The sequence below is a fragment of the Ambystoma mexicanum genome, chromosome 3q (genome assembly GCF_040938575.1).
Source record: "Ambystoma mexicanum isolate Mex_15411 chromosome 3q, UKY_AmexF1_1, whole genome shotgun sequence".
NCBI lineage: Eukaryota > Metazoa > Chordata > Amphibia > Caudata > Ambystomatidae > Ambystoma > Ambystoma mexicanum.
This window is the reverse complement of record NC_090926.1, coordinates 1,043,618,373-1,043,642,169: the sequence shown is the minus strand read 5'-3', so window position 1 is coordinate 1,043,642,169 and position 23,797 is coordinate 1,043,618,373. Positions and strand designations below refer to the sequence as shown.

The 23,797-nt window shown below is 48.3% G+C and overlaps 1 protein-coding gene across 1 annotated transcript in view; it reads right to left on the bottom strand.

Moving 5' to 3' along the window:
* The window catches only part of DNAH17 (dynein axonemal heavy chain 17), an 8,024,690-nt gene that overhangs the window by 7,840,938 nt on the left and 159,955 nt on the right, over nucleotides 1-23,797 (bottom strand). Inside the window, exon 2 of the mRNA XM_069655242.1 lies at nucleotides 16,771-16,967. Within this exon, the coding sequence (XP_069511343.1) occupies nucleotides 16,771-16,967 (197 nt within the window). The remainder of the gene's footprint in view (nucleotides 1-16,770; nucleotides 16,968-23,797) is intronic.

The following is a 23,797-nucleotide window of genomic DNA, read 5'->3' as shown; positions in this document are numbered from 1 at the left end:
TGTCTAGAAGGTCCGGGTACCACGTTCTCCTGGCCCAATCCGGGGCAATTAGGATCATGGTCTTCCGAAACCTTCTCAACCTCCTGATCATTTGAGGAATGACAGGGACCGGAGGGAACGCGTACAGAAGTGGGAACTCCCAGTCCACTACGAACGCATCTCCTAGAGCTCCTCTCGGGGGAAATTCCCTTGAGCAAAATCTGTCGCACTTCCTGTTGATACTGGTGGCGAACAGATCCACTTGAGGGGTTCCCCAAAGGGCGAAGATCTCTTGAAGGACTTCCTGAGCTATCTCCCACTCGTGAGAGACTGTGCTCTGCCTGCTCAGAGCGTCCGCTGTCAAGTTCTTCTCTCCGGCTAGGTGAATTGCCGATAGAGAGATTCCTTCCTGAATTGCCCAAAACCAGAGCTGCATCGCCTCTCTGCACAGTGGTAGTGAGCCTACGCCTCCTCTTTTGTTGAGGTAGTGCATGGCCACTGTATTGTCCGTCATTATTAGGACGTTTCTTCCCCGTACAGACGGCAGAAAAGCCTTCAGCGCTAGTCTGATGGCTCTCAGCTCCAACAGGTTGATATGTAGTCTGGACTCCGATGGAGACCAACGACCGCTGATGGTCAAGTCGTTGGCGTGAGCTCCCCACCCCGTGAGTGAGGCATCCGTGACTACTGTTATCTCCGGCCATGGTTGCCAAAACATTTCTCCTTTCAGGATGTTCTCCCGACAGGCCCACCACTGAAGGTCTCGGGCTACTTTGACCGGGATCCGAAGGAGATCTGTCATCCTTCCTGAGAACTGTGACCACTGAGTTCTCAGTGCCCACTGGAGGGATCTCATTCTCAGGCGAGCCTCCGGCACGAGGAATATGCAGGATGCCATGAGGCCTAGCAACCTCAGAAAGTCGTAGGCTGGGAGATATTGGGCATTCTGAAATCTGATGACCATCTGCAGAATATCTCGAGCCCTCACCTCTGGTGGCAAGGCTTTTCCCAGGGAAGTGTCCAGGACTGCTCCAATGAATTGGAGTCTCTGTGATGGTATCATCTGTGACTTCTTTAAATTGAGGGAGAAGCCCAGCTTGTGAAGGAAGTGGCAAACATAATCTAGTTGTCTCTGAGCCTGTTCCGAAGATACAGCTCTGATCAACCAATCGTCTAGGTAAGGGTAGACATGAATCCCTTCCCTCCTTAGACTTGCAGCCACAACCGACATTAGCTTGGTAAAGACCCTCGGGGCGGAGGTTAGCCCAAATGGCAGAACTCGAAATTGATAATGAGAGCTGCCAATTGCGAACCTCAGGTATCTCCTGTGCCTGGGATGGATCGGCACATGGAAATAAGCGTCCTGGAGGTCTAGAGATACCAACCAGTCCTGAAGCTGGAGGGCCTGAAGGATCTGAGAGAGAGTCACCATCTTGAACTTGTCCTTTCGGAGGAATTTGTTCAATTCCCGTAAGTCTAAGATGGGTCTCAGTCCTCCGTCCTTCTTCGGTATTATGAAGTAGGGGGAGTACCAACCCTTGTTCCTTTCCGCTACAGGTACCAGTTCTATGGCACCTTTCTCTAGCAGGTCTAAAACCTCCTGCAAGAGGAGCGGATCTGGAAGCTTCAAAGGGTTGTTCCCCGGTGGATGACTCTGAGGGATATGTAGGAAGGGCAGGCAGTAACCTTGGGCCACTGTCTCCAGAGCCCAAGCATCTGACGTAATAGCCTGCCATTCCGTCAGATGGTGAGTTAACCTGCCCCCTACTGGTGTTCTGTGAGGGGAGACCTCAGAGTGGTTTTGAAGCGGCTGATGCAGTTGCCGAAGGTAAAGTGGCTCCTGCTCCTGCGGGTGCGGCTTTCTTTCCCCTACCCCGTCCACCACGGGTAAATCTTCCTTGGCCTCTTTGAGCCGGTCGTCCCCTGCCCCTTCCATATGAGGAATAGTAACGAAAGGACCGTCCTCTCCACGATGATCCCGAAGGACGAAAGGTATTCTGACGGATAGCAGCTCCCAATGACTTGGCTGCTGCCTTGGACGTTTGCAGTTTCTCCAAACTGTCATCCGCCTTCTTTCCAAAGAGGGTAGAACCGTCAAAGGGCATATTCAAAAGCCTGGTCTGCACGTCAGAGGCAAAACCAGACTTCCTCAACCACGCATGCCTGCGGATTGTGGTACTTGCCGCCATGGCCCTGCTGATACTGTCAGCAGAATCTAGGCCAGTTTGTAGGGTCTCGCACATCGCATCTTTACCATCCCTGATGATGTTTAAAAATGCGTCCCTTTCCTCTCCTTCTTGGAGGCAGTCAGCCGCTGATGAAGCGCACTCCCAAAGGGTGTGGCTGAACCTAGCGAGCGTACAGGTCGCGTTAATAGACTTTAACGCCATGCTACAGGCAGAAAAAACCTTCTTAGCCATGGCATCATACTTTTTGTCATCCCTATCCTGCGGAGCAGTGGGGTATGCAGATGTGCTGCCTGATGAGGTTGCAGCCTGTACAACCAAGCTCTCAGGAGTAGGGTGTTTTGACAAATATTCAGGGTCAGAACTAGCCACCCTGTATTTTGTTGACAGTTTTTTATTTACTGCCGGGATAATTTCTGGCGTTTCCCAGTTTGTCAAAATCCTTCTCTGTAGAGCAGAGTGAAATGGAACCACAGGATCCTCCTGTGGGCCCTTGTCCAGTATGTCAGTGAGGTCATCCTGCTGAAAGGCAGGAGAAGGTGCAGACCAACCCATAAATTCTATGATTCTAGACATCAGAGCTCTATATGGAGTCTCCGCATGTTCTCCTGGGTCTGGTTTGATAAATTCTGCTTCAGGAGAAGTGTCCAAGCCACTAGCTTCCTGAAGTGCATCCTGAAGATTTTTTAATCTTCCTTCCTCAGAGGCGAAAGTCTCTGGCTCTGGTGATGTGGTCCTCTGTAAATCAATATCTTGGTCTGAATCCTCCCTTTCCTCAAAAATCGAGGTTAAAGGGGGATACATTGGTTTTTGGAATGGTATAAACCCCATTTCCAATGCAGAAGGAGCCATCATCACAGGCCTTGAAAACGTCGATGTCGTCGACACCGACGTGAAAGTACTCGAAGGCGCCGTGAAAAGCGTCGAGAAATGTGTACTAGGCCTCGAAGAACTCGAAAGGATCGGAGTCCTGCTCGAGAACGACGTCGACGTTCTCGGCGTCGAGTCGGAGGTCTTTTGTCTAACCGTTGGCTGTGGAGTAGCCGTGGTTCTTTCCTTCACCGGCGTCGATATCGGCGTCGACGTCGGCGTCGACTCGATCGACTGATGCGCCGATGAATCCTTCGACAACGGCGTCGATGGCGCCGACCTCTGTTTCGAAGGAGTTTTCGACGATGGCGTCGATGATGCTTTATCTCCCGATGGCTCGAGGCGCTTTCGGGTTGACTTTTCCGCCGGGTACTGCGACTCGCGGCGTTTAGATTTTTTGGGTTTTTTACCCGGGGTATCACCCTCAGCTGTCTTCGAGGGGGACGAGGCCGCTTTCTCGAAGACGCTTAGCATCTTTTTCCTGAATTCCTCCCACTCAGCTTGCGAGCTGCGTTTTGTGGGGCAATGAACTCTCTCAGGAGAACTCGACGAAGATGACGAAGGGGATCTCCTACGTCTCTTCTTCGAGTGTCTCGATGTCGACGAGTGGTGGGAGCCACTTCGTGATCTAGATCGAGAGTGTTTTTTATGGTGAGGAGACGAACGTCTCGACTCTACCGAAGAAGCTTTCGAGGAAGTTAAAGTTGACCTACCTCTCTCGAGCTTCCCCCTACGCTCCTTCAAGGCTTTCGCCGTCATGGAAAGGCATTCCTCACACTCCGAACTCTGGTGCGTGATTCCCAGACACCACAAACAGACCCTGTGAGGGTCCGTCAACGACATTTTCTTCCCGCAGTCTCGGCACTTTTTGAAACCGGACCGAGGGGTCGTCGGGTCGGAGGAGGATGCCATCGATATCGAGGTAAATAGTAGTTATTATATACGTTATCTTGACGAGAACTGAGCAACGGTGTTCCGAGGCACAACGAAGCGCGGAAAAACGGAACTGAGCAACGGACGCTGCGCGCGGCCTTTATAGGCAGGATGACGTCGACGTCGGCACGGAGGCCGTCGAGGGTCATCGACTCGGCGATCATCGACGCGCAGCGCCCTCTGGCGAAAAAATTTTCCGAGGCCAGCAAAGCTGAAGGATTTCTATTTAAGATAAGGAATACGTCGGAGGACACAATCCCTTCGAAAGTTGCTTACTTTGAAGCGAACACAGGCAGCGTCAAGTCGGCGGGTACTTTGTGGGAGGCCTTTAAGGTTGTAATGAGGGGGGTTGCCATTGCTAAATCCAAGGGATTAATGGGAGGAGTCCTGGCAGATCTGCGTAGAGCCGAGATTGAGTTGGTGAGAGAGCTGGGGGAGGGGGGGACGGACACGGAGGAGGTCATTAATCTGCAACAGAGGTGTGCAGAACATTGGGACAGGCTTTGTAATCTGAATTACAGGAAGTACATTGAGAGGTTGCATGCCGGGGGAGACAAGACGGGCAGGCTTCTTGCTTGGCTGTATAAGAGCGAGACCCCAAGATCCCTGATCCGATCAGTTATCACTGAAAGGGGAGTGGAGGAGGACACCCAGGAAGGGGTGAATGGAGCATTCGCGGAATATTATCAAGCATTATATGAGGATCGAGAGGGGGGAAGCCGGGAGGAGATAGAGGTAGTACTTGAAGACATAGGCCTGCCCAAGATAAGTGACGAAGAGCGAGAGGAGATGGACGCTCCGATCAATCTGGAGGAGCTGCAGGAGATTGTGCGGCAGCTACCCACTTGCAAGGCCCCAGGAGCGGACGGGTTCCCCAGTGAGTTTTATAAAGCTTATAGGGAGGAGGTGCTCCTGCCCATGCTGGAGATGTTTAATGAAGCGTTCGAGGTGGGGCGGCTGCCGGAATCACTCAGGGAGGCGATTATAGTACCGCTCCCCAAACCCAATAAACCGGGGCATGATTGTGGCTCCTACCGGCCCCTGTCGATGCTGAACCAGGACAGCAAGATCCTGACAGCTGTCCTGGCGGCCAGAATGCAGAGGGTAATAGGCAAGCTGATCCATCCTGACCAGACGGGCTATGTCCCGAACAGGAATATTACTCACAATCACAGACGCCTTCACAGGGTGGTGGAATGGGGGGGCAGTGAGGACAGCGAAATGGCGATAGTGGCGCTGGACGCGGTTAAAGCGTTCGACTCTGTTCGATGGCCATGGCTGCTGGCGGCTTTGGGGCAGTTCGGACTGGGACCATGCTACATGAGGTGGGCCGAGCTATTATATAGTGCGCCTCTGGCTAGGGTCCGTACGGGTGCAGTGGTGTCAGATAGATGGCAGTTAGGCAGAGGCACCAGGCAAGGGTGTCCTTGGTCCCCAATGTTGTACATACTGGCCCTCGAACCCTTAGCATTTTACCTCCGGCAGCAGTACGATCCGGTGGGCATAGAGGTGGGAGGAGAGTGCCATCTTATATCCCTGTATGCAGACGATATGCTGTTATACCTGAAACATCCGGAAGAGAATTTGCAGTATATTTTGGAGGTATTGGAGAGGTACGCCTGGTTGTCCGGCATAGCGGTTAACCCTCAGAAATCCGTACTATTCCCGCTAGGCAGTTATGAGGGGATACCGGCGGAGAGGTTGCCAGTGCTGCGGATTCCGTGGCCAACGAGCTCCTTCCGGTACTTGGGCATTGACGTGTATCACACGACTGAGGAAGAACACAGGTATAATACTGAACTAGCTGTGGGAAAGATTGAGAGGTGTATGAGGTTCTGGGAAAGATTGCCTTTAGCTATGATGGGTCGCGGAGCTATGCTTAAAATGGTCGTGCTGCCCAGGCTCCTGCATTACTTTAATAACATCCCGTATATGATACCTAGGAAGTTTTTCGCTAAGTTACATAGCGTGTGTAGGAATTTCCTGTGGCACGGCACGCGCAACAGGGTCGCATTATGGAAATTGCAGAACTCTTACGAGAAAGGTGGCGTGAAGCTGCCGAACTTTGAGGCCTATTATATTGCGGCGCAACTGCAATATGTGGCCAGGTGGCTTTCAGATGAAGAGACCCCTGAACATAGGCTGCTAGGGAGAGACTGTTCCCCCTTCTATCTGCGGGAGGTGATTTGGGTGACTGGCTCATGGATGAGAGAGCGTCCTAAGATGCTAGCCCTTGGCAGGAATATATGGCGGCGTGCCTGTCGGATGATGGGTGACCCCTTGCCGTGTATGCCGCAGTTGCCTCTGATCGCCCTGGCAAAGGAGGACGGGCAGCTGAGAACTATTCTCCGGACGTATTGGGAGTCAGTGGGATTGATCACTATGGGCGACATCTGGCAGGATGGGACCCTGATGGAGTTCGATGAACTGGAGGCAGGGTCGGGGCTACACAGGGGTCAATATGTAACATATCATAGGGTGGTCCGGGAGGTCCGGAGCACGTGGCCCGAAACTACTTTGGCCGATGAACCGGATGCCACGCTGGAAATAATGTATGACGCATCAGAGGGTGGGCACGAGGTCTCTAGGTTGTATGAGATGTTGATGACGAAGGTTGGGAAGGATTTGGGGCACCTGAGACTGGAGTGGGAAGCGGAGATGGGGGCCCCGATGTCGGATGGGATGTGGGAGCGCGCCCTGGGGTATCACAAAAAGGTATCGAGGAACGCCAGGTTCAAGCAGATACAGCTCTATATTACGCACAGGGCATATATGACCCCCCTTAGAATTTCCAAATTTCTGGGTAGTGGGCGCCAGGCGTGCCCCAAGTGTAACGAAGAGAATGCGGACATGATACATATGTTCTGGGCGTGCCCAGTGATTGCAACTTACTGGGGTGAAGTGGCGCGGAGGCTGGCAGGGAGGGGTATCACACTTAAGGTGGATTCGGCTTGGGCTTGCCTGCTGGGAGGGTATCCCAGAGCGCGTAAGCTTCGACATGTTGAGAAACTTAAAGATCTGGCCTATGTGCTTGTCAAACGTAGGATAGCCATGGAGTGGAAGAAATGTCACAAGCCGCGAGTGGAGGTCTGGTGGCGGGATCTCCAAAAATGGGCGGATGCCGAAACGACAGCGTGGCAAGATGGCAGTATGGCAGGGGATGAGGAAGAAATAGGCTCTCTCACGGCATGGAAGTTATTGTTAGCTGAGCTGTTCGGAGCGGGATCGGCCTCGGCTGGACTTGAGAGCGATGTGGCCCCACCGCACGGAGCGGACACTGATGGCGGACACTCTACAGGCTCATAGGGGGGAGGGATGGGGATTGCAGTGCCTTATTTTTTGTTTGTTTGGTTTTTGTTGTTTGAAGTGTTTTATTTATGTTTCGTTGTAATGTTGTTTGGTTGAGAAAAAATAAAAATATATTAAAAAAAAAAAAAAAAGTCTTAGTTTCCTTGACGGAGGGACAAGAGTTCATCGTCTAAAGCTTGCCCATGAGAACGACGGGCGAAGAGCTTTTCCAACTCCTGCTGAAAGGCCCCAAAATCGCGTAGCAGTGGGTCATCCTGGCTAATAAAAGGCACGGACCAATCTGCAGCACTACCACTCAGATAAGACAACACAAAGGCCACTTGTTACTGGTCATTAGGGAACGCCCCAGGTCTGTAAAGAAAATGGAGGTGAAACTGATTCATAAAGGTTGCTTACTTCCTAGGGTCCTCCAGTGGAGCTAAAGGAACTGCTCCAGGATGGGTGATCTGCACCAGGTTACTCGATGGGGTTGACATCGATGGGATGGTCCCAGGCAACGGGGCTTGTCCGGCCTGTGATTGAAGAAGTTGTCTACCTAGATCATCTGTACAATCTTTGGCCACTATTAGTTCTCTCCGCAAGCCATTGGTTTCCTGTCTGGCTGAATGTACCTCAGCGCGTAACTGCCCCAGCATCTGAGCTAACTGGTCGGTTTCCGAGGTTTCCATGCTGGGCGCCCGGGTGGATTTATTTGTGAGGCTTTGCGCTCTGTAACGCTCACCTTGTATTCACAGGACGACTCCTGACTTGGTAGGACCGCTCCCGACCTGGACTCGCCTCCCCGGGTTCTCGTTCTGCCGAGGATCTAGTGTGGAATACAAGAGTTCTGGATCAGCCCACAATCTATGAGGCTGGCGCCAAAGGTGCCAGGACTGACTCCAGGAGAGTCTTGGGGGCATGATTGGACCTTTGAGGCCATGCAGGGACACTGTGATGCAGCCCAGAGGCCCCAAGTACCAGGACCTGGGGCTATGGCCATGACAATTACATCTCCCAGAATCCCTGCTTTCCTGTTTCCTACCCAAATACTCCCAATCATTCTTCTCCATGTCCCCCTGATAATTAATTCCTGAACACCCAGTCTACCTTGTCAAAACACTACCTTTCCCACAATCACCTCTTTTCATTTTATGATCCCAGCTATTCCCATTTGCCTCACAAACCCTACCAATCCCGTCCCTCTGATTGTCATTTTCCGAACTCCCAGTCGAATGTGACCAACAACTACAGTTCCCACAAACCTTCCTACTCATTTCAAAAACCCTGCAAAACCCACCCTTCTGAGATTACCAAAAACTCCTCTAATACGAGGGTTATAATTCCATATAGCACCTTTTCCATGAAAGACAACAGATTAATAAAACAGTTTACCCGACATGTCCCAACCCAAGGGTCAGGCAAAGTTAGGCAATTGACCAACATCACACACACCTGACGACCCTTTCCTTTCCCCATAGGGATAAAAGGTGGAGCATGAGAGCATAGTACGAGCAAGGCACACCGCACGACGAGACAGCTAATCAAGCACGGCAGTTCAAGAGAAGGAGAAAGGCGGTGAGAACCGCGAGGGTAACAAGGAGAGAAGCAACCTTACACTTTCCGACACAGGCCCACATAACCTTCATAGAAGGAAACGTAAGACCGCGAACAATAGCTAAAGTGTGTTTCCGCAGATGTCAGCAGTACACAGAGCGTGCCTACGCTGATAAGCAGGACCGAGGGAGACTCCAGCTAAAGTGTTACCAGCCTTCACTACAGATACAAGGAAAGCCAAGTGGTTCCTCACATTCGAGGGGAGAACCAATAAGTAACCGAACTGTGTTGACTGAAATTCGCAAAGTGGCATATTGAGAAAAGTTCAAACAGCTGTAAACTGTTAAGGGAAGACCAGCTGCAGAGGGGACCAGCACCACGTGGGTGCTGACTCAAGAGACTCTGGTTGATCCTGTAGTGATTGAAACTACTGATACCAGATGGCCGTAGGAGTGCCGCCAAGAAAGGTCAAAGTGGTCATACAGGGGTCCAGCAAAATGCCTGTACAGTCGAAAGTCTCTAACCGACAAACCTGTGAGAGCGCAAGGGTAGTGAATCCCACACGTAGCGAAAGCAAAGGGAAATGTGAAGTGGCAAGAGTAAACCCTATGGAGGAATGCCAATAAAGAGGGGTGAAGTCTAAAGTACCAAGAAATAGTGTGTTGACAAAAGTGAACCCGGCAGATTGATGTCCACGGAGAACTGTTCAAAAAGACATTAAGATTTGTGAATTCTAGAAAAGCCATAGTGAACCAGGCAGAGGGAGGCAGAGATTCGAGAATTAAGATTTGCAAATGCTATAAACAAAATTGAGAGAGAAGGCGGCAGTGAGGAAGATAACGGGAGGGGTCTGAACCCGGCAGAGGGGGATCCAGGGATGAGAAGCTATCAACCTAACTACATGTGAAGGCAAGCGAGTAAAAAGCCTCTGAATACAAGCCAGAGTGAACCCGATGGGAGGGAGGCTGATAGTCGAGTGGTGTCTGAGTCCAGAAGAGGGAGAACCAGGGGTGAAGAATCATTGCCTCAAATACAATCCAAAAGGAACTTTTGTTTATTGTCTTGTGAACCTATCAGACCCTCTGAAGCAGGAGACTCAACCACCGAAGATCCTGATATTGAAAGGAACTTTTTGGGGCTCCAAGCCCAGAAGAGGCGAACCCAGGGGTGAGAAGTAGTCACCGTAAGTGCCATAGGGAAAAGAAGAACAAGTTACTTACCAACTGGTAGCGTTCTTTTGACTGGATGTTCCTACAACATATTCCTCATCTTTGACATGTAATGTCCAGCTTCGGCTGCTTCCGAATTTGTTTCGGCAGAGGGTGCCCTGCGTCAATGGCGTTGAGTCAATGTCCCTCGAAGACCTCCGTCAAGAGTGACGTCATTGGATGTTATAAGTAGCATGCACGGTGCCCGTTGCCCTCAGTTATGTTTTACCCCTCCTTGTGTGAGCAAAGTTGCTTGTTAGTACAGGCAGGCAGTAGTCAGCCTTGTTGGAACGAAAGCTTTAATAGCATGGGAAATTCTGCAGAGAGGTAGGATGGGAGGGACGATGAGGAATACGTTGGAGGAACATCCAGTCGAAAGAACATTACCAGTTGGTAAGTAACGTTCTACCACCTTACCAAAAGCGACATCCTGAGCGTGGGAAGTATCCAAGCAATAATGCTTGGTGAACGGGTGCAACGATTACCACGTTGCAGCATTACAGATATTTTGAATGGGGACTCCCCTTTGCAGGGCTGTGGAAGAGGTCATGGCCCTGGTGGAGTGTGCCCTCAAACCCTCTGGTGGGTCCTTGCCCGGCAGTCTTTAACATTCTGAAATAGCTAGGATGATCCACCTGGACAAAGTCTGTTTTGAAACAGCTTGCCCTAATTTGTGTTCAGTATATCCTATAAAGAGCTGGTCATCTGCTGTCAACTTGGACAACCTTGACAGATAAAAGCTTAAAGCTCTTCTAGTGTCCAATCTATGGAGCCTTTCTTCCTCTTTACTGGAATGCAGCAGAGGACAAAATGCAGGCAGAATGATTTTCTGATTTAAATGGAAGTCTGATACTATCTTAGGTAGGAAGGATGGTTTAACCCTCAACACAACCCTGTCCTTCTGGAATACGGTAAAGGGTGGCTTTGAAGAGAGTGCCTTCAACTCGCTCACTCTACATGTAGATGTTAGAGCAACCAACAGTATATTCTTGAAGGTTAACAACCCCAATGCGCATTAGTGCAAAGGTTCAAATTGTGCACACATTTAAGAAGTTTAGAACCAAGTTAAGGTCCCAAACTGAAACCTGAAAAGCAGAAGGTGAGAACACATTTGTAACCCCTTTCAGAAACGGAGTCACCAATGGAATTTTGAAGTAGGAGCATTCCTCCGATGAGCGATTGAATATGGAGAGCGCTGCTAGATAACCTTTAGTTATTCCAATGTGAAGACGTTTGTGTGCTAACGAAAGCAGAAAGGAGAGGACATCGCGAGTCGATCATAGAAAAGGATCAACATTAGTTTCCCTGCACCAGTCGCAAAACTTATTCCAACTGCAACAGAACAGAGATTTTGTGGCTGGCCTTCTTGCCGAAAGCAACACCTCCATCACGTCATCCGGGAGGTCCCAATCTTTGTATCTCAACCTTTCAGAAACCATACATGTAGGTTGAGAGTGTTGACCTCTGGATGGAGAACCTGACCCTCCCTTTGCGAGAGAAGGTCCTCTCTTTCTGGAAGACGTATCAGAGGACAGATGGACATGTCCAGAAGGTCCGGGTACCATGTGCTCCTGCCCAATCCAGGGCAATTAGGATCATGTGGCTCCCGAACAGTCTCAACCTCCTGATTACTTGAGGAATGATGGGGATCAGCGCAAATGTGTATAGCAGTGTATAGCAGTGGATATCCCAATCCACCACAAACACGTCTCCCAGAGCTCCTCTCGGAGGAAATTCCCTTGAGCAGTACCTTTCACACTTCCGGTTGATCCCTGTCGCAAACAGATCTACTTGAGGTGTTCCCCAAAGGGCGAAGATCTCTCAAAGGACTTCCTGAGCTAGTTCCCACTTGTGGGAGACTGTGCTCTGCTTGCTCAGAGCGTCCACTGCCGTGTTCTCCTCCCCGGCCAAGTGAACTGCCGATACAGAGATTCCTTCTCGAATTGCCTAGTACAAGAGCTGCATTGCCTCTCTTCACAGTGGTAGTGACCCTGCACCACCTCTTTTGTTGAGGTAATGCATGGCCACCGTATTCTCTGTCATTATCAGGACATTCTTTAAACCCCAACAGATGGCAGGAAGTACTTCAGCGCTAGTCTGATTGCCCGCAGCTCCAAAAGATTGATATGTAGTTTGGACTCCGATGGAGACCAACGCCCCTGGCTGTTAGATAGTTGTTATGGGCTCCCCACCCGGTGATTGAGGCGTCAGTCACTACAGTCGTCTCCGCCCATGGTTGCCAAAAAGGTTCCCCCTTCAGGATATTTTCCTTGCAGACCCACCATAGACAATCCTGCGTAACTTTGATCGGGACCTGCAATAGATCCAACATCCGTCCTGAAAACTGGGACCATTGTGTTCGGGGAACCCACTGTAGGGATCTCATTCATAGGCGGGCCTCTAGCACCAGATAAATGCAGGATGCCATGAGGCTGAGCAACCTTAGGAATTCGAAGGCCATTCTGAAACTTAGTTACCATCTGGAGAATGTCTTGAGCCCTCACCTTGAATGGCGAGCACTTTCCCAAGGACGTGTCTAAACCAGCCACGATATTCTGAAGCTTTTGGGAAGGTGTCATGTGTGACTTCGTGAAATTGAGGGAGAAGCCCAGCATATTTAAGGAGTGGCAGATAACGCTGAGGTGACGCTTGTTCTGGAGAACGCGCCCTGATCAGCCAATCGTCCAGGTAGGAGTAGACGTGGATCCTCTTCTCCTGAGATGTGCTGCCACCACCACCATTAGTTTGGTGAAAACCTTGGTGCGGAGGTCAACCCAAAAGGCAGGACTCGAAACTGCGAGCCAACGGCGAACCTATGGTATTTCCTGTGCTTGAGATGGATTGGCACATGAAAATAAGCATCTTGAAGGTCCAATGCCACCAACCAATCCTATAATTGGAGGACCTGAAGGATCTGAGAAAGAGTGACAATCTTGAATTTGTCCTTCCTGAGGAATTTGTTCAAGTATCTCAAGCTCAAGATGGGTCTCAGTCCTCTGCCCTTCATGGGAATCAAAAAATATGGGTAGTACCATCCCTTGTTCCTCTCTGCTACAGGTACTGGTTCTATAGCACCTTTCTCTAGCAGGGTTAATATTTCCTGCACAAGGAGCGGATCTTGAATCCTCAAAGAGTGTTTCCCCGGTGGATTGGTGTGAGGCCAGGGACGTCATTTCACCAAAATGCCTGGGGTAGTGGAAGTGACATCACACGACTCGACCCGAGACATCACAGGAAGTGATGTCATATGACCCCACCGAGAAGTGATATTGTGAGAAGCGATGGGAAACGACCTTTCACCCATTTACAAAACAGGAAGTGGCATCACATAGCATTGTACACTACGAAAAATATGTTACGATATCACTATAATGTGATGTACATTTCATACAAGAAGTGTGTAAAGGTCCATATTACCAAATTACTGTGAATGCAAGCAGACGTCCATGAACAAATGATAATGATGTGTTATTATATAGCACTTACGCTTAAGCACTTTATATAGGAAAAATATAGACCCAATATCACCCAACCTGTGTTGGTACTCATTTATCGACCTCAGAAGGATGACAGGCTGAGTTGAGGCGTTTAAGAACAGACTAAATCAGTGACTCACCCCCTGAAGTGTGCCTGAAATAAACCTTTAATGATTCTAGCAATTATTGTATAGAATTCCAGAAGGACACACTATTTGGTATTCCTATTCTTTCTTATTTAGGGTCAGTGCTGAAAGTGTTAGACTTGTGGAACCCATGTTCTTATTTTTCTTCTTTTTTTTAAGGGGCCGGAACAAGAAAGCCTTCCACTCCAGAAGTAATGAGCCACAGCACAGGAGCTTGCACACATTAAAAATAAAAATAAAACGTTTCTTTTTTTAATTTTATTTTAAATTTTTTTTTTTTAGAGGTGGCAAGGGAGATGACAGAGGTTGCAAGGGAGATCTCGGAGGTCGCAAGGGAGACCTCAGAGGTTGCAGTTGCAATCTCTGGCGACCCCTACATGATGTCCCTGTGTGAGGCTGCTTTATGAATGGTAGGAAGTAACCGTGTGCTATTTACTCCAGAGCCCACGCTTCTGAAGTAATGACTTGCCGTTCTTCGAGATGCTGAGACAGTCTGCCCCCCACCCTGACACATGACGCAAGCTCTCAAAGTGGTTTTGAAGCGGTTGCTGCAGACGCTGATGGGAAGGTAGCTTCAGATGGAGTTGGCTTGGCACCTCTACCTCGTTCACCACGAGGGAACTTCCGCTGGCCTCTTAAACTGGCCATTCCTCTCACGTTTCCAAATGAGGAGTAGTAACGAAAAGATTGCCCCCTCCAAGGCTGTCCTGTCAGACGAAAAGTCTGAGGTTGCCCAACAGCGGCCCCTTAAGATTTGGCAGCTGCCTTCGAGGTCTGCAACCTCTCAAGGCTCTCGTCAGCTTTGCTGCCAAAAAAGGTGAGACCCGTCAAATGGCATGTTGAGAAGACAAGTCTGCACATCTGATGCAAAACTTGACTTCCGCAACCACGCAAATCTGGCATCACAGTGCTCGTGGCCATGGACCTTCTGATGCTATCCGCAGTGTCCAATCCAGACTGAAGGGACTCGCACATGGCTTCCTTACCGTCCTCAATAATAGCCAAGAAGCCGTTGCTTTCATCCCCTTCTGGAATATGCTCTGCCGCCATGGATATGCACTTCCTCAGAGTGTACGAAAATGTTGCTAAGGCACATGTGGAGTTGGCCAACTTCAGCGCCTTACTTCCAGATGAAAATACTTTCCATGCCGATCCATCCATGCGCTTGTCTTCCCTATCAAGAGGGATAGTAGGGTACTCTGTCTTGTTTGAGGTAGCTGTGGCTATCTGGACCACCAGACTCTCCGGAGTGGGGTGTTTGGACTGGTAGCCAAGGTTGCTATTGGAAGGGCGGTATTTCTTTGTAAGTGACTTGTCCACTGCCGGATTGGTGTCAGGGGTCTCCCAATTTTTGGCCACCCTTTTTGGCAGAGCCACATGGAAGGGTAATATAGGATCTGTAAGTGGACGTTGGTCTAGAATGTTTATCAGATCATCCTGATCAAACTGTACTGGGGGTCTAACCCAGCCTAGGTACTCCACTACTCTGGACATCAGTTGCCGGTATGAGGAGTCAGCGTGCTACCCTGGTTCTGGCATGCCGAACTCCAATTCAGGAGAGGTGTCAATGGCGCTGGCATTATGCAAGGTGTCATAAAGATATTGCATCTTGCTCTTTTCTGATATGAGGCATTCCGGCACATTGGGTGTTCCATAATGAAGCCCAAAAGGGGCATCCTTCCCATCTGATCTCTCCTCCTCCTCAAAAATGGAAAAGAGGGATTTCAAAAAATCTTTCCTTGGCAGAGGAGTGAAAATTATTTCAAGATTACTTGCTGGTTTTGAATGAGTCTACTCAGGCCTTAGAGGCTGAACTGACACAATTGGTACCTTTGGCGTTGATAGCTTTGGCGTCAATGTCAATAATGGCATTGGTGGTGCCGAATCCTAGACGAAGTCGACTTGCTCCTTCGACGGTTTTGGCGCTGAGGGCTCTACAGGCTTCGAAGGTGTAGATGATCTTGAACGCTTGCCATGACTCGAGTGATCCTTGTCCATTCGAGGCCTTGAGGGCTCTCGATGCGAATCACGCCGTCCACCCGAGCTCAAGGGCGGCTGAGATCGCTCCTGGCTGGCTTCTACAGAAGGCGCGGACACAGCCTTACCGTGCTTCTCAATATTTTTTAGCATCTCTACACGGAATGCTTCCTACTTCGCAGGCGTTGACTTTTTGGAGAGACATCTTACCCTCTTGAGGGTGCCACCTGACAAGGACGAAGAGGACGGCGACCGATGGTGCCTTCTCCTCGATCACTTCGTCGAGGACAAAGAATGGCGGGAGCCACTACGGGACTTTGAGTGTTTTTTATCTTTCTTACGCCGAGGAGAGAGGTCTCGCGACTCAGCAGTCGAAGAACAATCAGGTCGAGTCTTATGGGCTTGTATATCTTGCTTACCTGCAATTTCCCCTTTCATTCTCGCAAGTCCTTTCCTGTCATAGCTTGACACTTGGAACAGGAATCCGTGTCGTGGCCTTTGCCCAGGCACCACAGACAAAGACGATGCAGATCTGTGATAGACATCTTGGAGCCGCACTCCTTGCATTTTTTGAATCCGGAACGAGGGGCCGTCAAAGTTGAAGACGAAGACATAGGTAACTGTGCAAGGTAACTACACAATTGAATTGAACAGACGCGCAGAGTTTCGAAGCAAACACGTTTGCGGAAAAACGAAACTGAGGCCAACGAGCTCTGTGCGTGCTACTTATAACAACTGATGGAGGCCTTTGTGGGACAGCGACTCAACACAATCGACGCAGTTCGCCCTCTGCCGAAAAAAAATTCCAAAGCAGCCGAAGCTGGACATTACATGTCAAAGATGAGGAATTCGTTGCCGGACACAATCCATTTGAAAATGTGAGCTTGTAAATTCCCCATGTGGATCTTCATCCTGTGAGTGAGGAACGCATTACTATGGGGATACCATGGAATTCTTGTGAAAAAGCCACCCCTACAGCTACATTAGACATTGCAGTCACCAAGATTGTTTGGCCAGATTCCAATTGTACGAAAGGCACTAAAGATATTTTATGGCGCCATGCAATGGAATTTAAACAATTTCTAATATTGACCCTGCAAAGAAATTGTTCACAAGTCACGAATGCACACAGTACAATCAATATAGCCCTTACCCATCAGGCTCGGTATCCATTGAAGTATCCAATCGGTCTAGATGTTCTGGCATAGCAAGAAGAGTCTTGCCTTTCATTTTTCCTCCCATCACAAACATTTCATTTTTCAATTTGTGGGCTTGAGTCTTTATATCTTCTGACACTACGCGAGGCCACCCAGCCAGGTTGTCACTATTCATGAAAATGTTGTACACAACCTACAAAAAAAGTTATTGCTTAAATATGTTTTACAGTAAGTTATGGTTACTTAGATTTGGTTACTTAGATTTGAAAAAACATGAAGGCATTACTTTCACTACACAATAATAGTGTGAAAATGTTTTCTCCGCAACAAAGTAAACACATGTCCGTTGTTTTGTGTGATATTATGTATGAAGTTAACAAAAGGGACATGAGACCCCAGTAATGAGGTGTAATGTCGTAAGAATAAACATCCATGTAGTGTTACATTACTTTCATAGCGCAGTGGTTAAGGTAAAAGGTACTCACTGACTGGTTCATAGTACACTTTCGTCCATACTTATTAAGACCAGAGCCTGAAGCAGAGTAGCACTTTTAAAATAAATAAATAGCACAAGGGTGCATGCGTGACTGCGACTTCATGCCCATTACGGACCACACAGACTCATTGTTAGGCAGAATTATATGCAGTACCCTTTGGGAACACCACACACAATTAAGACAAGTGACAGTACAATTTCACCTTTGTTACAAGCCTGTACTACACAGTTAAAGTGGTAGCAGTAGCGAAGCAGCCAGACTTATCTCAAGAGTAAGTGAGCAGTATTAAATAGTTACACAAAGGACAGCAATTACTATGATTCAGGCAAACACTGACTCAAAGGTTTTCAAGTAAAAGAACATACATTTATTTCACTCTTCAGTTGTATAACATTAGACTATTATAAGCAGTTCAGAAATCACTCTCTTAATACACCACACCACTTGCCTTAAATTCCAGACAAGTTAAGCTCACAAAATGAAGTGGGGGCAAAATGGAACTCCAGCAATTTAAAAGGGAGGGAAAGACAAAGTTAACAGAAATTAAATCGCACCAACAGGTAAGTGCTCAGGGCAATTTGAAGAAGAGGAACTACAGTGATAGAATCAGGTAGAAAAGGCTTAGGGCCAAAGTCGATGGGTCAAAAGTCTTTTGCTCAAGATCACACAGTTCAGGGTAGTTCGCGGTAAAGTTCTTGGCACAGATTCTGGACGAGGTTGGACGATAGAAAAGTTAGTTCAAGGACAAGGATAAGCCCTCGGATTGGAGAAAGATTTCAAACACTTTCACCGTGGTTGAACGAAACAGACAACCGGATTTGCACAGTACCTTAAAACGGAGAGGGAGCTGAGGCGGACGTTCCTGCAGGCTCACGGTTACTGGAGCGACTGTTGGACTGACACGAAATAGGAAGACCGGAGGGTCCTGCGACACCCAGGGAAGAAGCCAACAGCAGAGCAAAACAACAAATAAAAGTTGCGCTCCTTAAAACCCAAGCAGGGTCCGACCTTCCTGGCTATCCGGCACACTGTAGCTCTGTACAGCGAATTCGACCAGAGGAGGGGTCTTGGCTTGCAGTTTGGGCGAACTGGTTGGTCCCACCAGCTCAAGGGAAGAAGTTTCCTGGAAGATCTTCTCTGTCGTCGGATTGTGACGATTCAGACCTGCAGCAGGGCTACACCGGGCGGTTCAGTCGTTGTAGGGGTCCTCTACTTTCCGCTCATCGTAGGTTTGTGCGTTCCAGTGGCGACTCTGCCTTTCCAATCCCGGAGACCTGCTTTTTATGCAGTTTTCCCCCATTCATACATCCTGGCTGTCAATCACACAGCAGGGTGGCTGTCCTGGCAAGGACAGTCCCCTCAGCCAGGAGTGCGACTTGGGTTACCAAGGGAACCCATGGCCGGGGTCCGAAGACCCCTCCCTCACATCCTGCCTACCTAGAATTTCAGGTGCCTTAAGGAAGGCTTCTGTGCAGAAGCCCGCGAAAAGACAGCGAACAAAGGAATCATCCCCGGTTTGGCATGCAGAGAAAAACACGAGAAAGACTAACAAACAGAAATGGCGAATAAAGCCAGCCAGAGCCAAAATAAAATGTATTTGGTCAAGCGGGTTTATGTTTGAGGCTAATATAATAGCCTAAAACAGTACCACGTTCATATAGTATAAACGCGGTATAAAAGTTAGGGTAGATACCACTGCCACCAGCCAAGTCTAAATGTTAAAAGAGCAAAACAAGGCTCTAGGAGGTACCGATAAAAAGGGCTAAGAAGTAACCCTTTCCAATACTCCATGTGAGATGGTGTGTACTGGATCTGTGGTTAAATGGCTATGTAAAGTTAATGGCAACTTTACCCTTTTCTGGGGGGACAGTAGTCAGCCCCGGAAATTGAGTCGGTGGGAAGTCTAAAATATAATCCTGTGTCACTGCACTGAAGGTGCTGTGTAACACACAAAATAATAGGGCTACTGAAGTGGTGCACTCCAGAGTCCACAATCACAAAAACAGATGAAATACCGATGGCAAAACATGGGTAAGAGTGGGGGAAAAGCTCACACTCTTACCAAGTGGAAAAAATAAACTCCAGAAATCCAGCAAAGCTGATGGAGGACTCACTAGGTAAGGGAAATTAGCCATTGAATGAGAATTCTCGCTAACATCCGCCAATAGTTGGAGGAGGTCCGAGAGCCAAGTGTGGGCCAGTGGGATGCCACTAGGATTATTTTGCAAGGGTATCTCTGGATCATTTGCATTGTCTTCCTGATCAATGGAATGGGAGGGAACGCATATGCAAAGGTGTTGGTCCAAGGGAATGAGAACGCATCCCCCTGCGAGCTTGTGAGGTTTTGGCACTGTTTGTTGGATATTTTGGCAAAGAGGTCCAGTGGAGGCTGGCCCCATGCTGTGAAGATTCTGTTGATTTGGCTGCTGTGTAGCTGCCATTCATGGGTTTGCGTTGTGTCCCTGCTGAGGCTGTCTGCACGCTTGCTCCCCCGCAGATGAAAAGCCTGTAGCGTGATGATGTTCTGAATGGCCCAGTGCCAGATGGTTTGTGCTATCTGAGACATGGAACTTGACATGGTTCCTCCCTGTTGGAGGAGGTAACACACTGTGGTGGTATTGTCCGTGAGGATCCACACTACTGAGTTTTAAATCATTTTAGGGTCCAATGGACCACTCGCAGCTCCAGGACATTGATGTGCAGGGACGATTCGACAGGAGTCCGTAGGCCTTTGATTTGGTGTTGGCCCTGGTGTGCTCCCCGTCCCACCAAGGAGGCATCGGTCACCAGCGTGAACTGCTGGATTGGTTCAAGGAGTTGCACATTATCTGCCATCTCAGTGAACGTGAGAGTACAGATGTGATAGTGATTTTGTCTCCCCACGAACCGTGGGTTTAAGACCATCTGGCTGCCAGGAACTGTTGTGTTGGTTGCATGCGCAGCCTGCGATGGGGTATTAATGATATGCAAGACAACATCATTCCGAGAAGGGCCTTGTATTTGTGCACTGGAATTTGTTTGTTTGGGGTAAATGAGCATGCCAGAGACATCAACCTGTGAACTCTGTCGGCCAAGGGTTTGACTAGGCTATGTGCCGTGGAGAAATGTGCACATAGGAACACCAGACTTTTGGATGGCGTTACACATGATTTGGTGTAGTTGATTGTAAATCCCAACTGTTGGAGCAGAGTCTTTCTCTTTCTCTGTGCCACTGAGGACGATGTTTCTTGGTGTGTTGGGGCCCTGACCAACCAATCGTCTAGATATGGCTAGACATGGTGGACTTGATTTCTGAGGAAAGGTGCCACTGGAGCTTGGCATTTGATGAGCGTCCTGGGGGCCGATTTGAGGCTGAAAGGGAGGACTCAAAATTGGTAATGCTTCTCCCCGACCTTGAACCTGAGGTACTGCCAGTGCCTGTGGTGTATTGAAATGTGAAAGTAGGCATATTTTAAGTCTAACGCTGCTAGATGTTCGTGAGGCTGAATTGCCTTTATGATATCTTGTAGCGGGACCATTTTGAATTTTTGTCTCTTGATTTGTTTGTTTAATTTCCTTAACTCCAGGATGTCCAGCTTTTTTACTACAAAGTACCTTGAGTATGCTCCTTTTCCCCCCCAAGTGTGGGGGAACCCTTTCTATAGCTCTGTTGACTAACATTTGATGCACCTCTTGTTGGAGGATCTGTTTATGCAGAGGTGACACCGTTACGGGAGGTATGGGGTTTTGTTAGCGCTTGAATTCAAACAGATGGCCGTGTCGGATGACATCTAGCACCCACCTGTCCTTGGTTATCGATCGCCACCTGTCGTCGTAAAGCACCATATTTTCCATCACCGGTGCACCGTTGGGGCAGTCATTGTTGAGAGTTGTTCTGCCTACCACTTTGCGAGGTGGCAAAGCCGCGTTTGTGTTGCAGTTGGGGGTAGTCTCTGGAGCGTTGGAAAGACTTAGTTTATTTTATATCCTTGGGAGTTTGTTTGTTTGTTTGTTTGTTTATTTATATAGCGCTCCGGACCCGGAGGTAAAGGGGCGCTTGGTACATGGTCACATGGTACATTATATACAGTTTAGAATTACACATTTATACATTTATACAGTTTGTACGTAAAAACTTAGTTACGGTGAGTCAGAACAACAGCCATAGTAGAGAGAAAATGGTAAATTCTAGATTTTGTTCAGTAACCAGCTAATGACCTGTTTCCTAAATGACTGAATGGACTCGATAACTTTGATTTCGAGAGGTAGGGTGTTCCAAAGTTGGGAGGCAAGGACCGTGAAACTAAATCCTCCAGCTCTTTTTCAGGTGAATCTAGGCACCGTTAGGCATAGTGTGTTGGAGGATCTAGTGATTCTGGCAGCAGATTTCAAGGTAAATTTGTTGGTAAGATAAGGAGGGGCTAGATGGTTTAAGGCTTTGTAAGTGAGACAGATGGTTTTTAGGTCAATTTTTTGTTGTATGGAGAGCCATTTACACGATTTTCTGATGGAGTAGATGTGCTCTCGCCTGGTGATGTTTAATGCTGCTCGTAGCACGTTATTTTGGAGTACTTGTAGTTTATTAATTATGGATTGGTTTGCGTCTAGGTATGGACTGTTACAGTAGTCCAGTTTAGACTGTATAAGAGCCCTGGCCAACGTGAGGCAGCTATTGGAGGACAGGAACGGTCTGCAGGCCCTGATCAGCTTACCGGTGCAGGCAGTGGCTGAGGCAGTCATGTTGATTTGTTTGGAAAGGTTAGTGTTGGCATCAGAATAAAAGCCAGGGGTTTTCACACTTTTAACAATGGAAATAGTGTTGCCGTCGATGATGAAGCTACTGTAATTGGGGCTGAGTTTCAATAGTTTATTGGGTGAGCCGACCAGGAGACGTTCAGTTTTCTCATCATTCAGGCAGAGGCCGTGGGTGGCCATCCATGCCTGAATGATGGTAAAAATGTTGTTAATCCGGATGACGTCAGCATTATAGTTGCCTGAGAGGGTCAGGAGTATATGGGTGTCATCTGCATAATTGGTGTAGGTGACACCCAGATGGTCCAGTTTGTCAAAGAGTGGCTTTGTAAATATATTGTACAAAGTGGGCGAAACACATGAGCCTTGTGGGACACCACATGTAATAGGGATAAGGTGAGCTGCCGCTATTGGTGAGAAGACCATCATTGTTCTGTTAGCCAGGAATGATTGAATCCATTTGACAGCAGAGGTGGAAAAGTGAGCAGTGGAAGATAGGTGGTTACAGAGGATACTGTGGTCGACCAAGTCGAAGGCTGCTGACAGGTCTAAAAGGAGTAGGATGGCGGCATTACTTTTATCTTTGATTTCATCAATCTGACTTTTGAGGTCAACAAGGGCAGTTTCTGTTCCATGTTGAGGTCTAAAGCCAGATTGACGTATTCCTAACAGTTGGTTTGTCTCTAAGTAATCCTGAATTTGCAGGTAGGCAACTCTATCAAGGATTTTTAGCAAGAATGGGACCGTGGTGATGGGTCTATAATTGGTGGGTATGGGCGGATCTAATGATTGATTTTTTAGAAGTGGGAGAATCCATGATTGTTTCAGGTTGTTAGGGACTGAATTATTGGAGAAAGACTTTATTAGTTTGGTGATGAAAGGGGATATGTCTCTGGCTGCATCTTTTATAATCTGGGTAGGGCAGCTGTCCCCTTTGCAGTTGGATGGTTTTAGAGAGGCTATCATTTTTTGTACTTCTGGTATAGTAACCTTTTTGAATGTGGTGTACTTGAGCTGATGGATTTGCTACTGGTGAGTTGTTGTCGTTTGCACTCTATTTTGGTTTGGATCTCTGTGATTTTGTTGGCGAGGGCGTTCCGAATACTAATGCACCAAGGTTTGTCTTTCGTGCAAGTATCTGTAGTAGGATTCCAATTTTCTAATTCCTTCCTTTAGAATATTGAAAAGTTCTCTGGTGCAGGATCCTGCCTGGTTTATCCTAACGTTGTAGGCTTCTTTCTTGGTGCAAATTATCTCATTTATATATAAGGAGGAGATATTCGTAAGATTAGTTTTGTTTTCAGCAGAGGGTGCCGCTTTCCAAAGAGTTTCTAGCTTTGCTTTCTTTTTTCTCAATAGTTTAAGTTTGGGAGTGTACCAGGAGTTCGAATGAGCTCTGGGTTTTCCTTTGCGCAATTGCAGTGGGGCGATGGTGTCAATGGTATTGGCCATGGAATCATTGTAAGTGTTGACCAATAGGTTGAGGTCAGCTGTGGCCAGAAGTACGTTGAGAGTGGGAAGGACCAAAGGTACTAGCCCTAGCAGTGATGTTACGCTTAATCCTGGTCGGACAGGCTGGTGTAGTAGGGCATTTTTTTGTAACTGGGTTGTTGATGTAGATGTCTAAAGAGATGAGATGGTGGTCAGACCATGCAAGTGGTTGGGGGGGTTTTGCAAGTCATATCGCAATTGAGAGCAGCTACCCAGTCAGTGATTCTACCTTTCTGATGAGTAGGTTGAGCGCTAAGTTGTGTGAAGACATGCTCAGCTAGAGCGTTAGCTAAGGAGGAGGCTG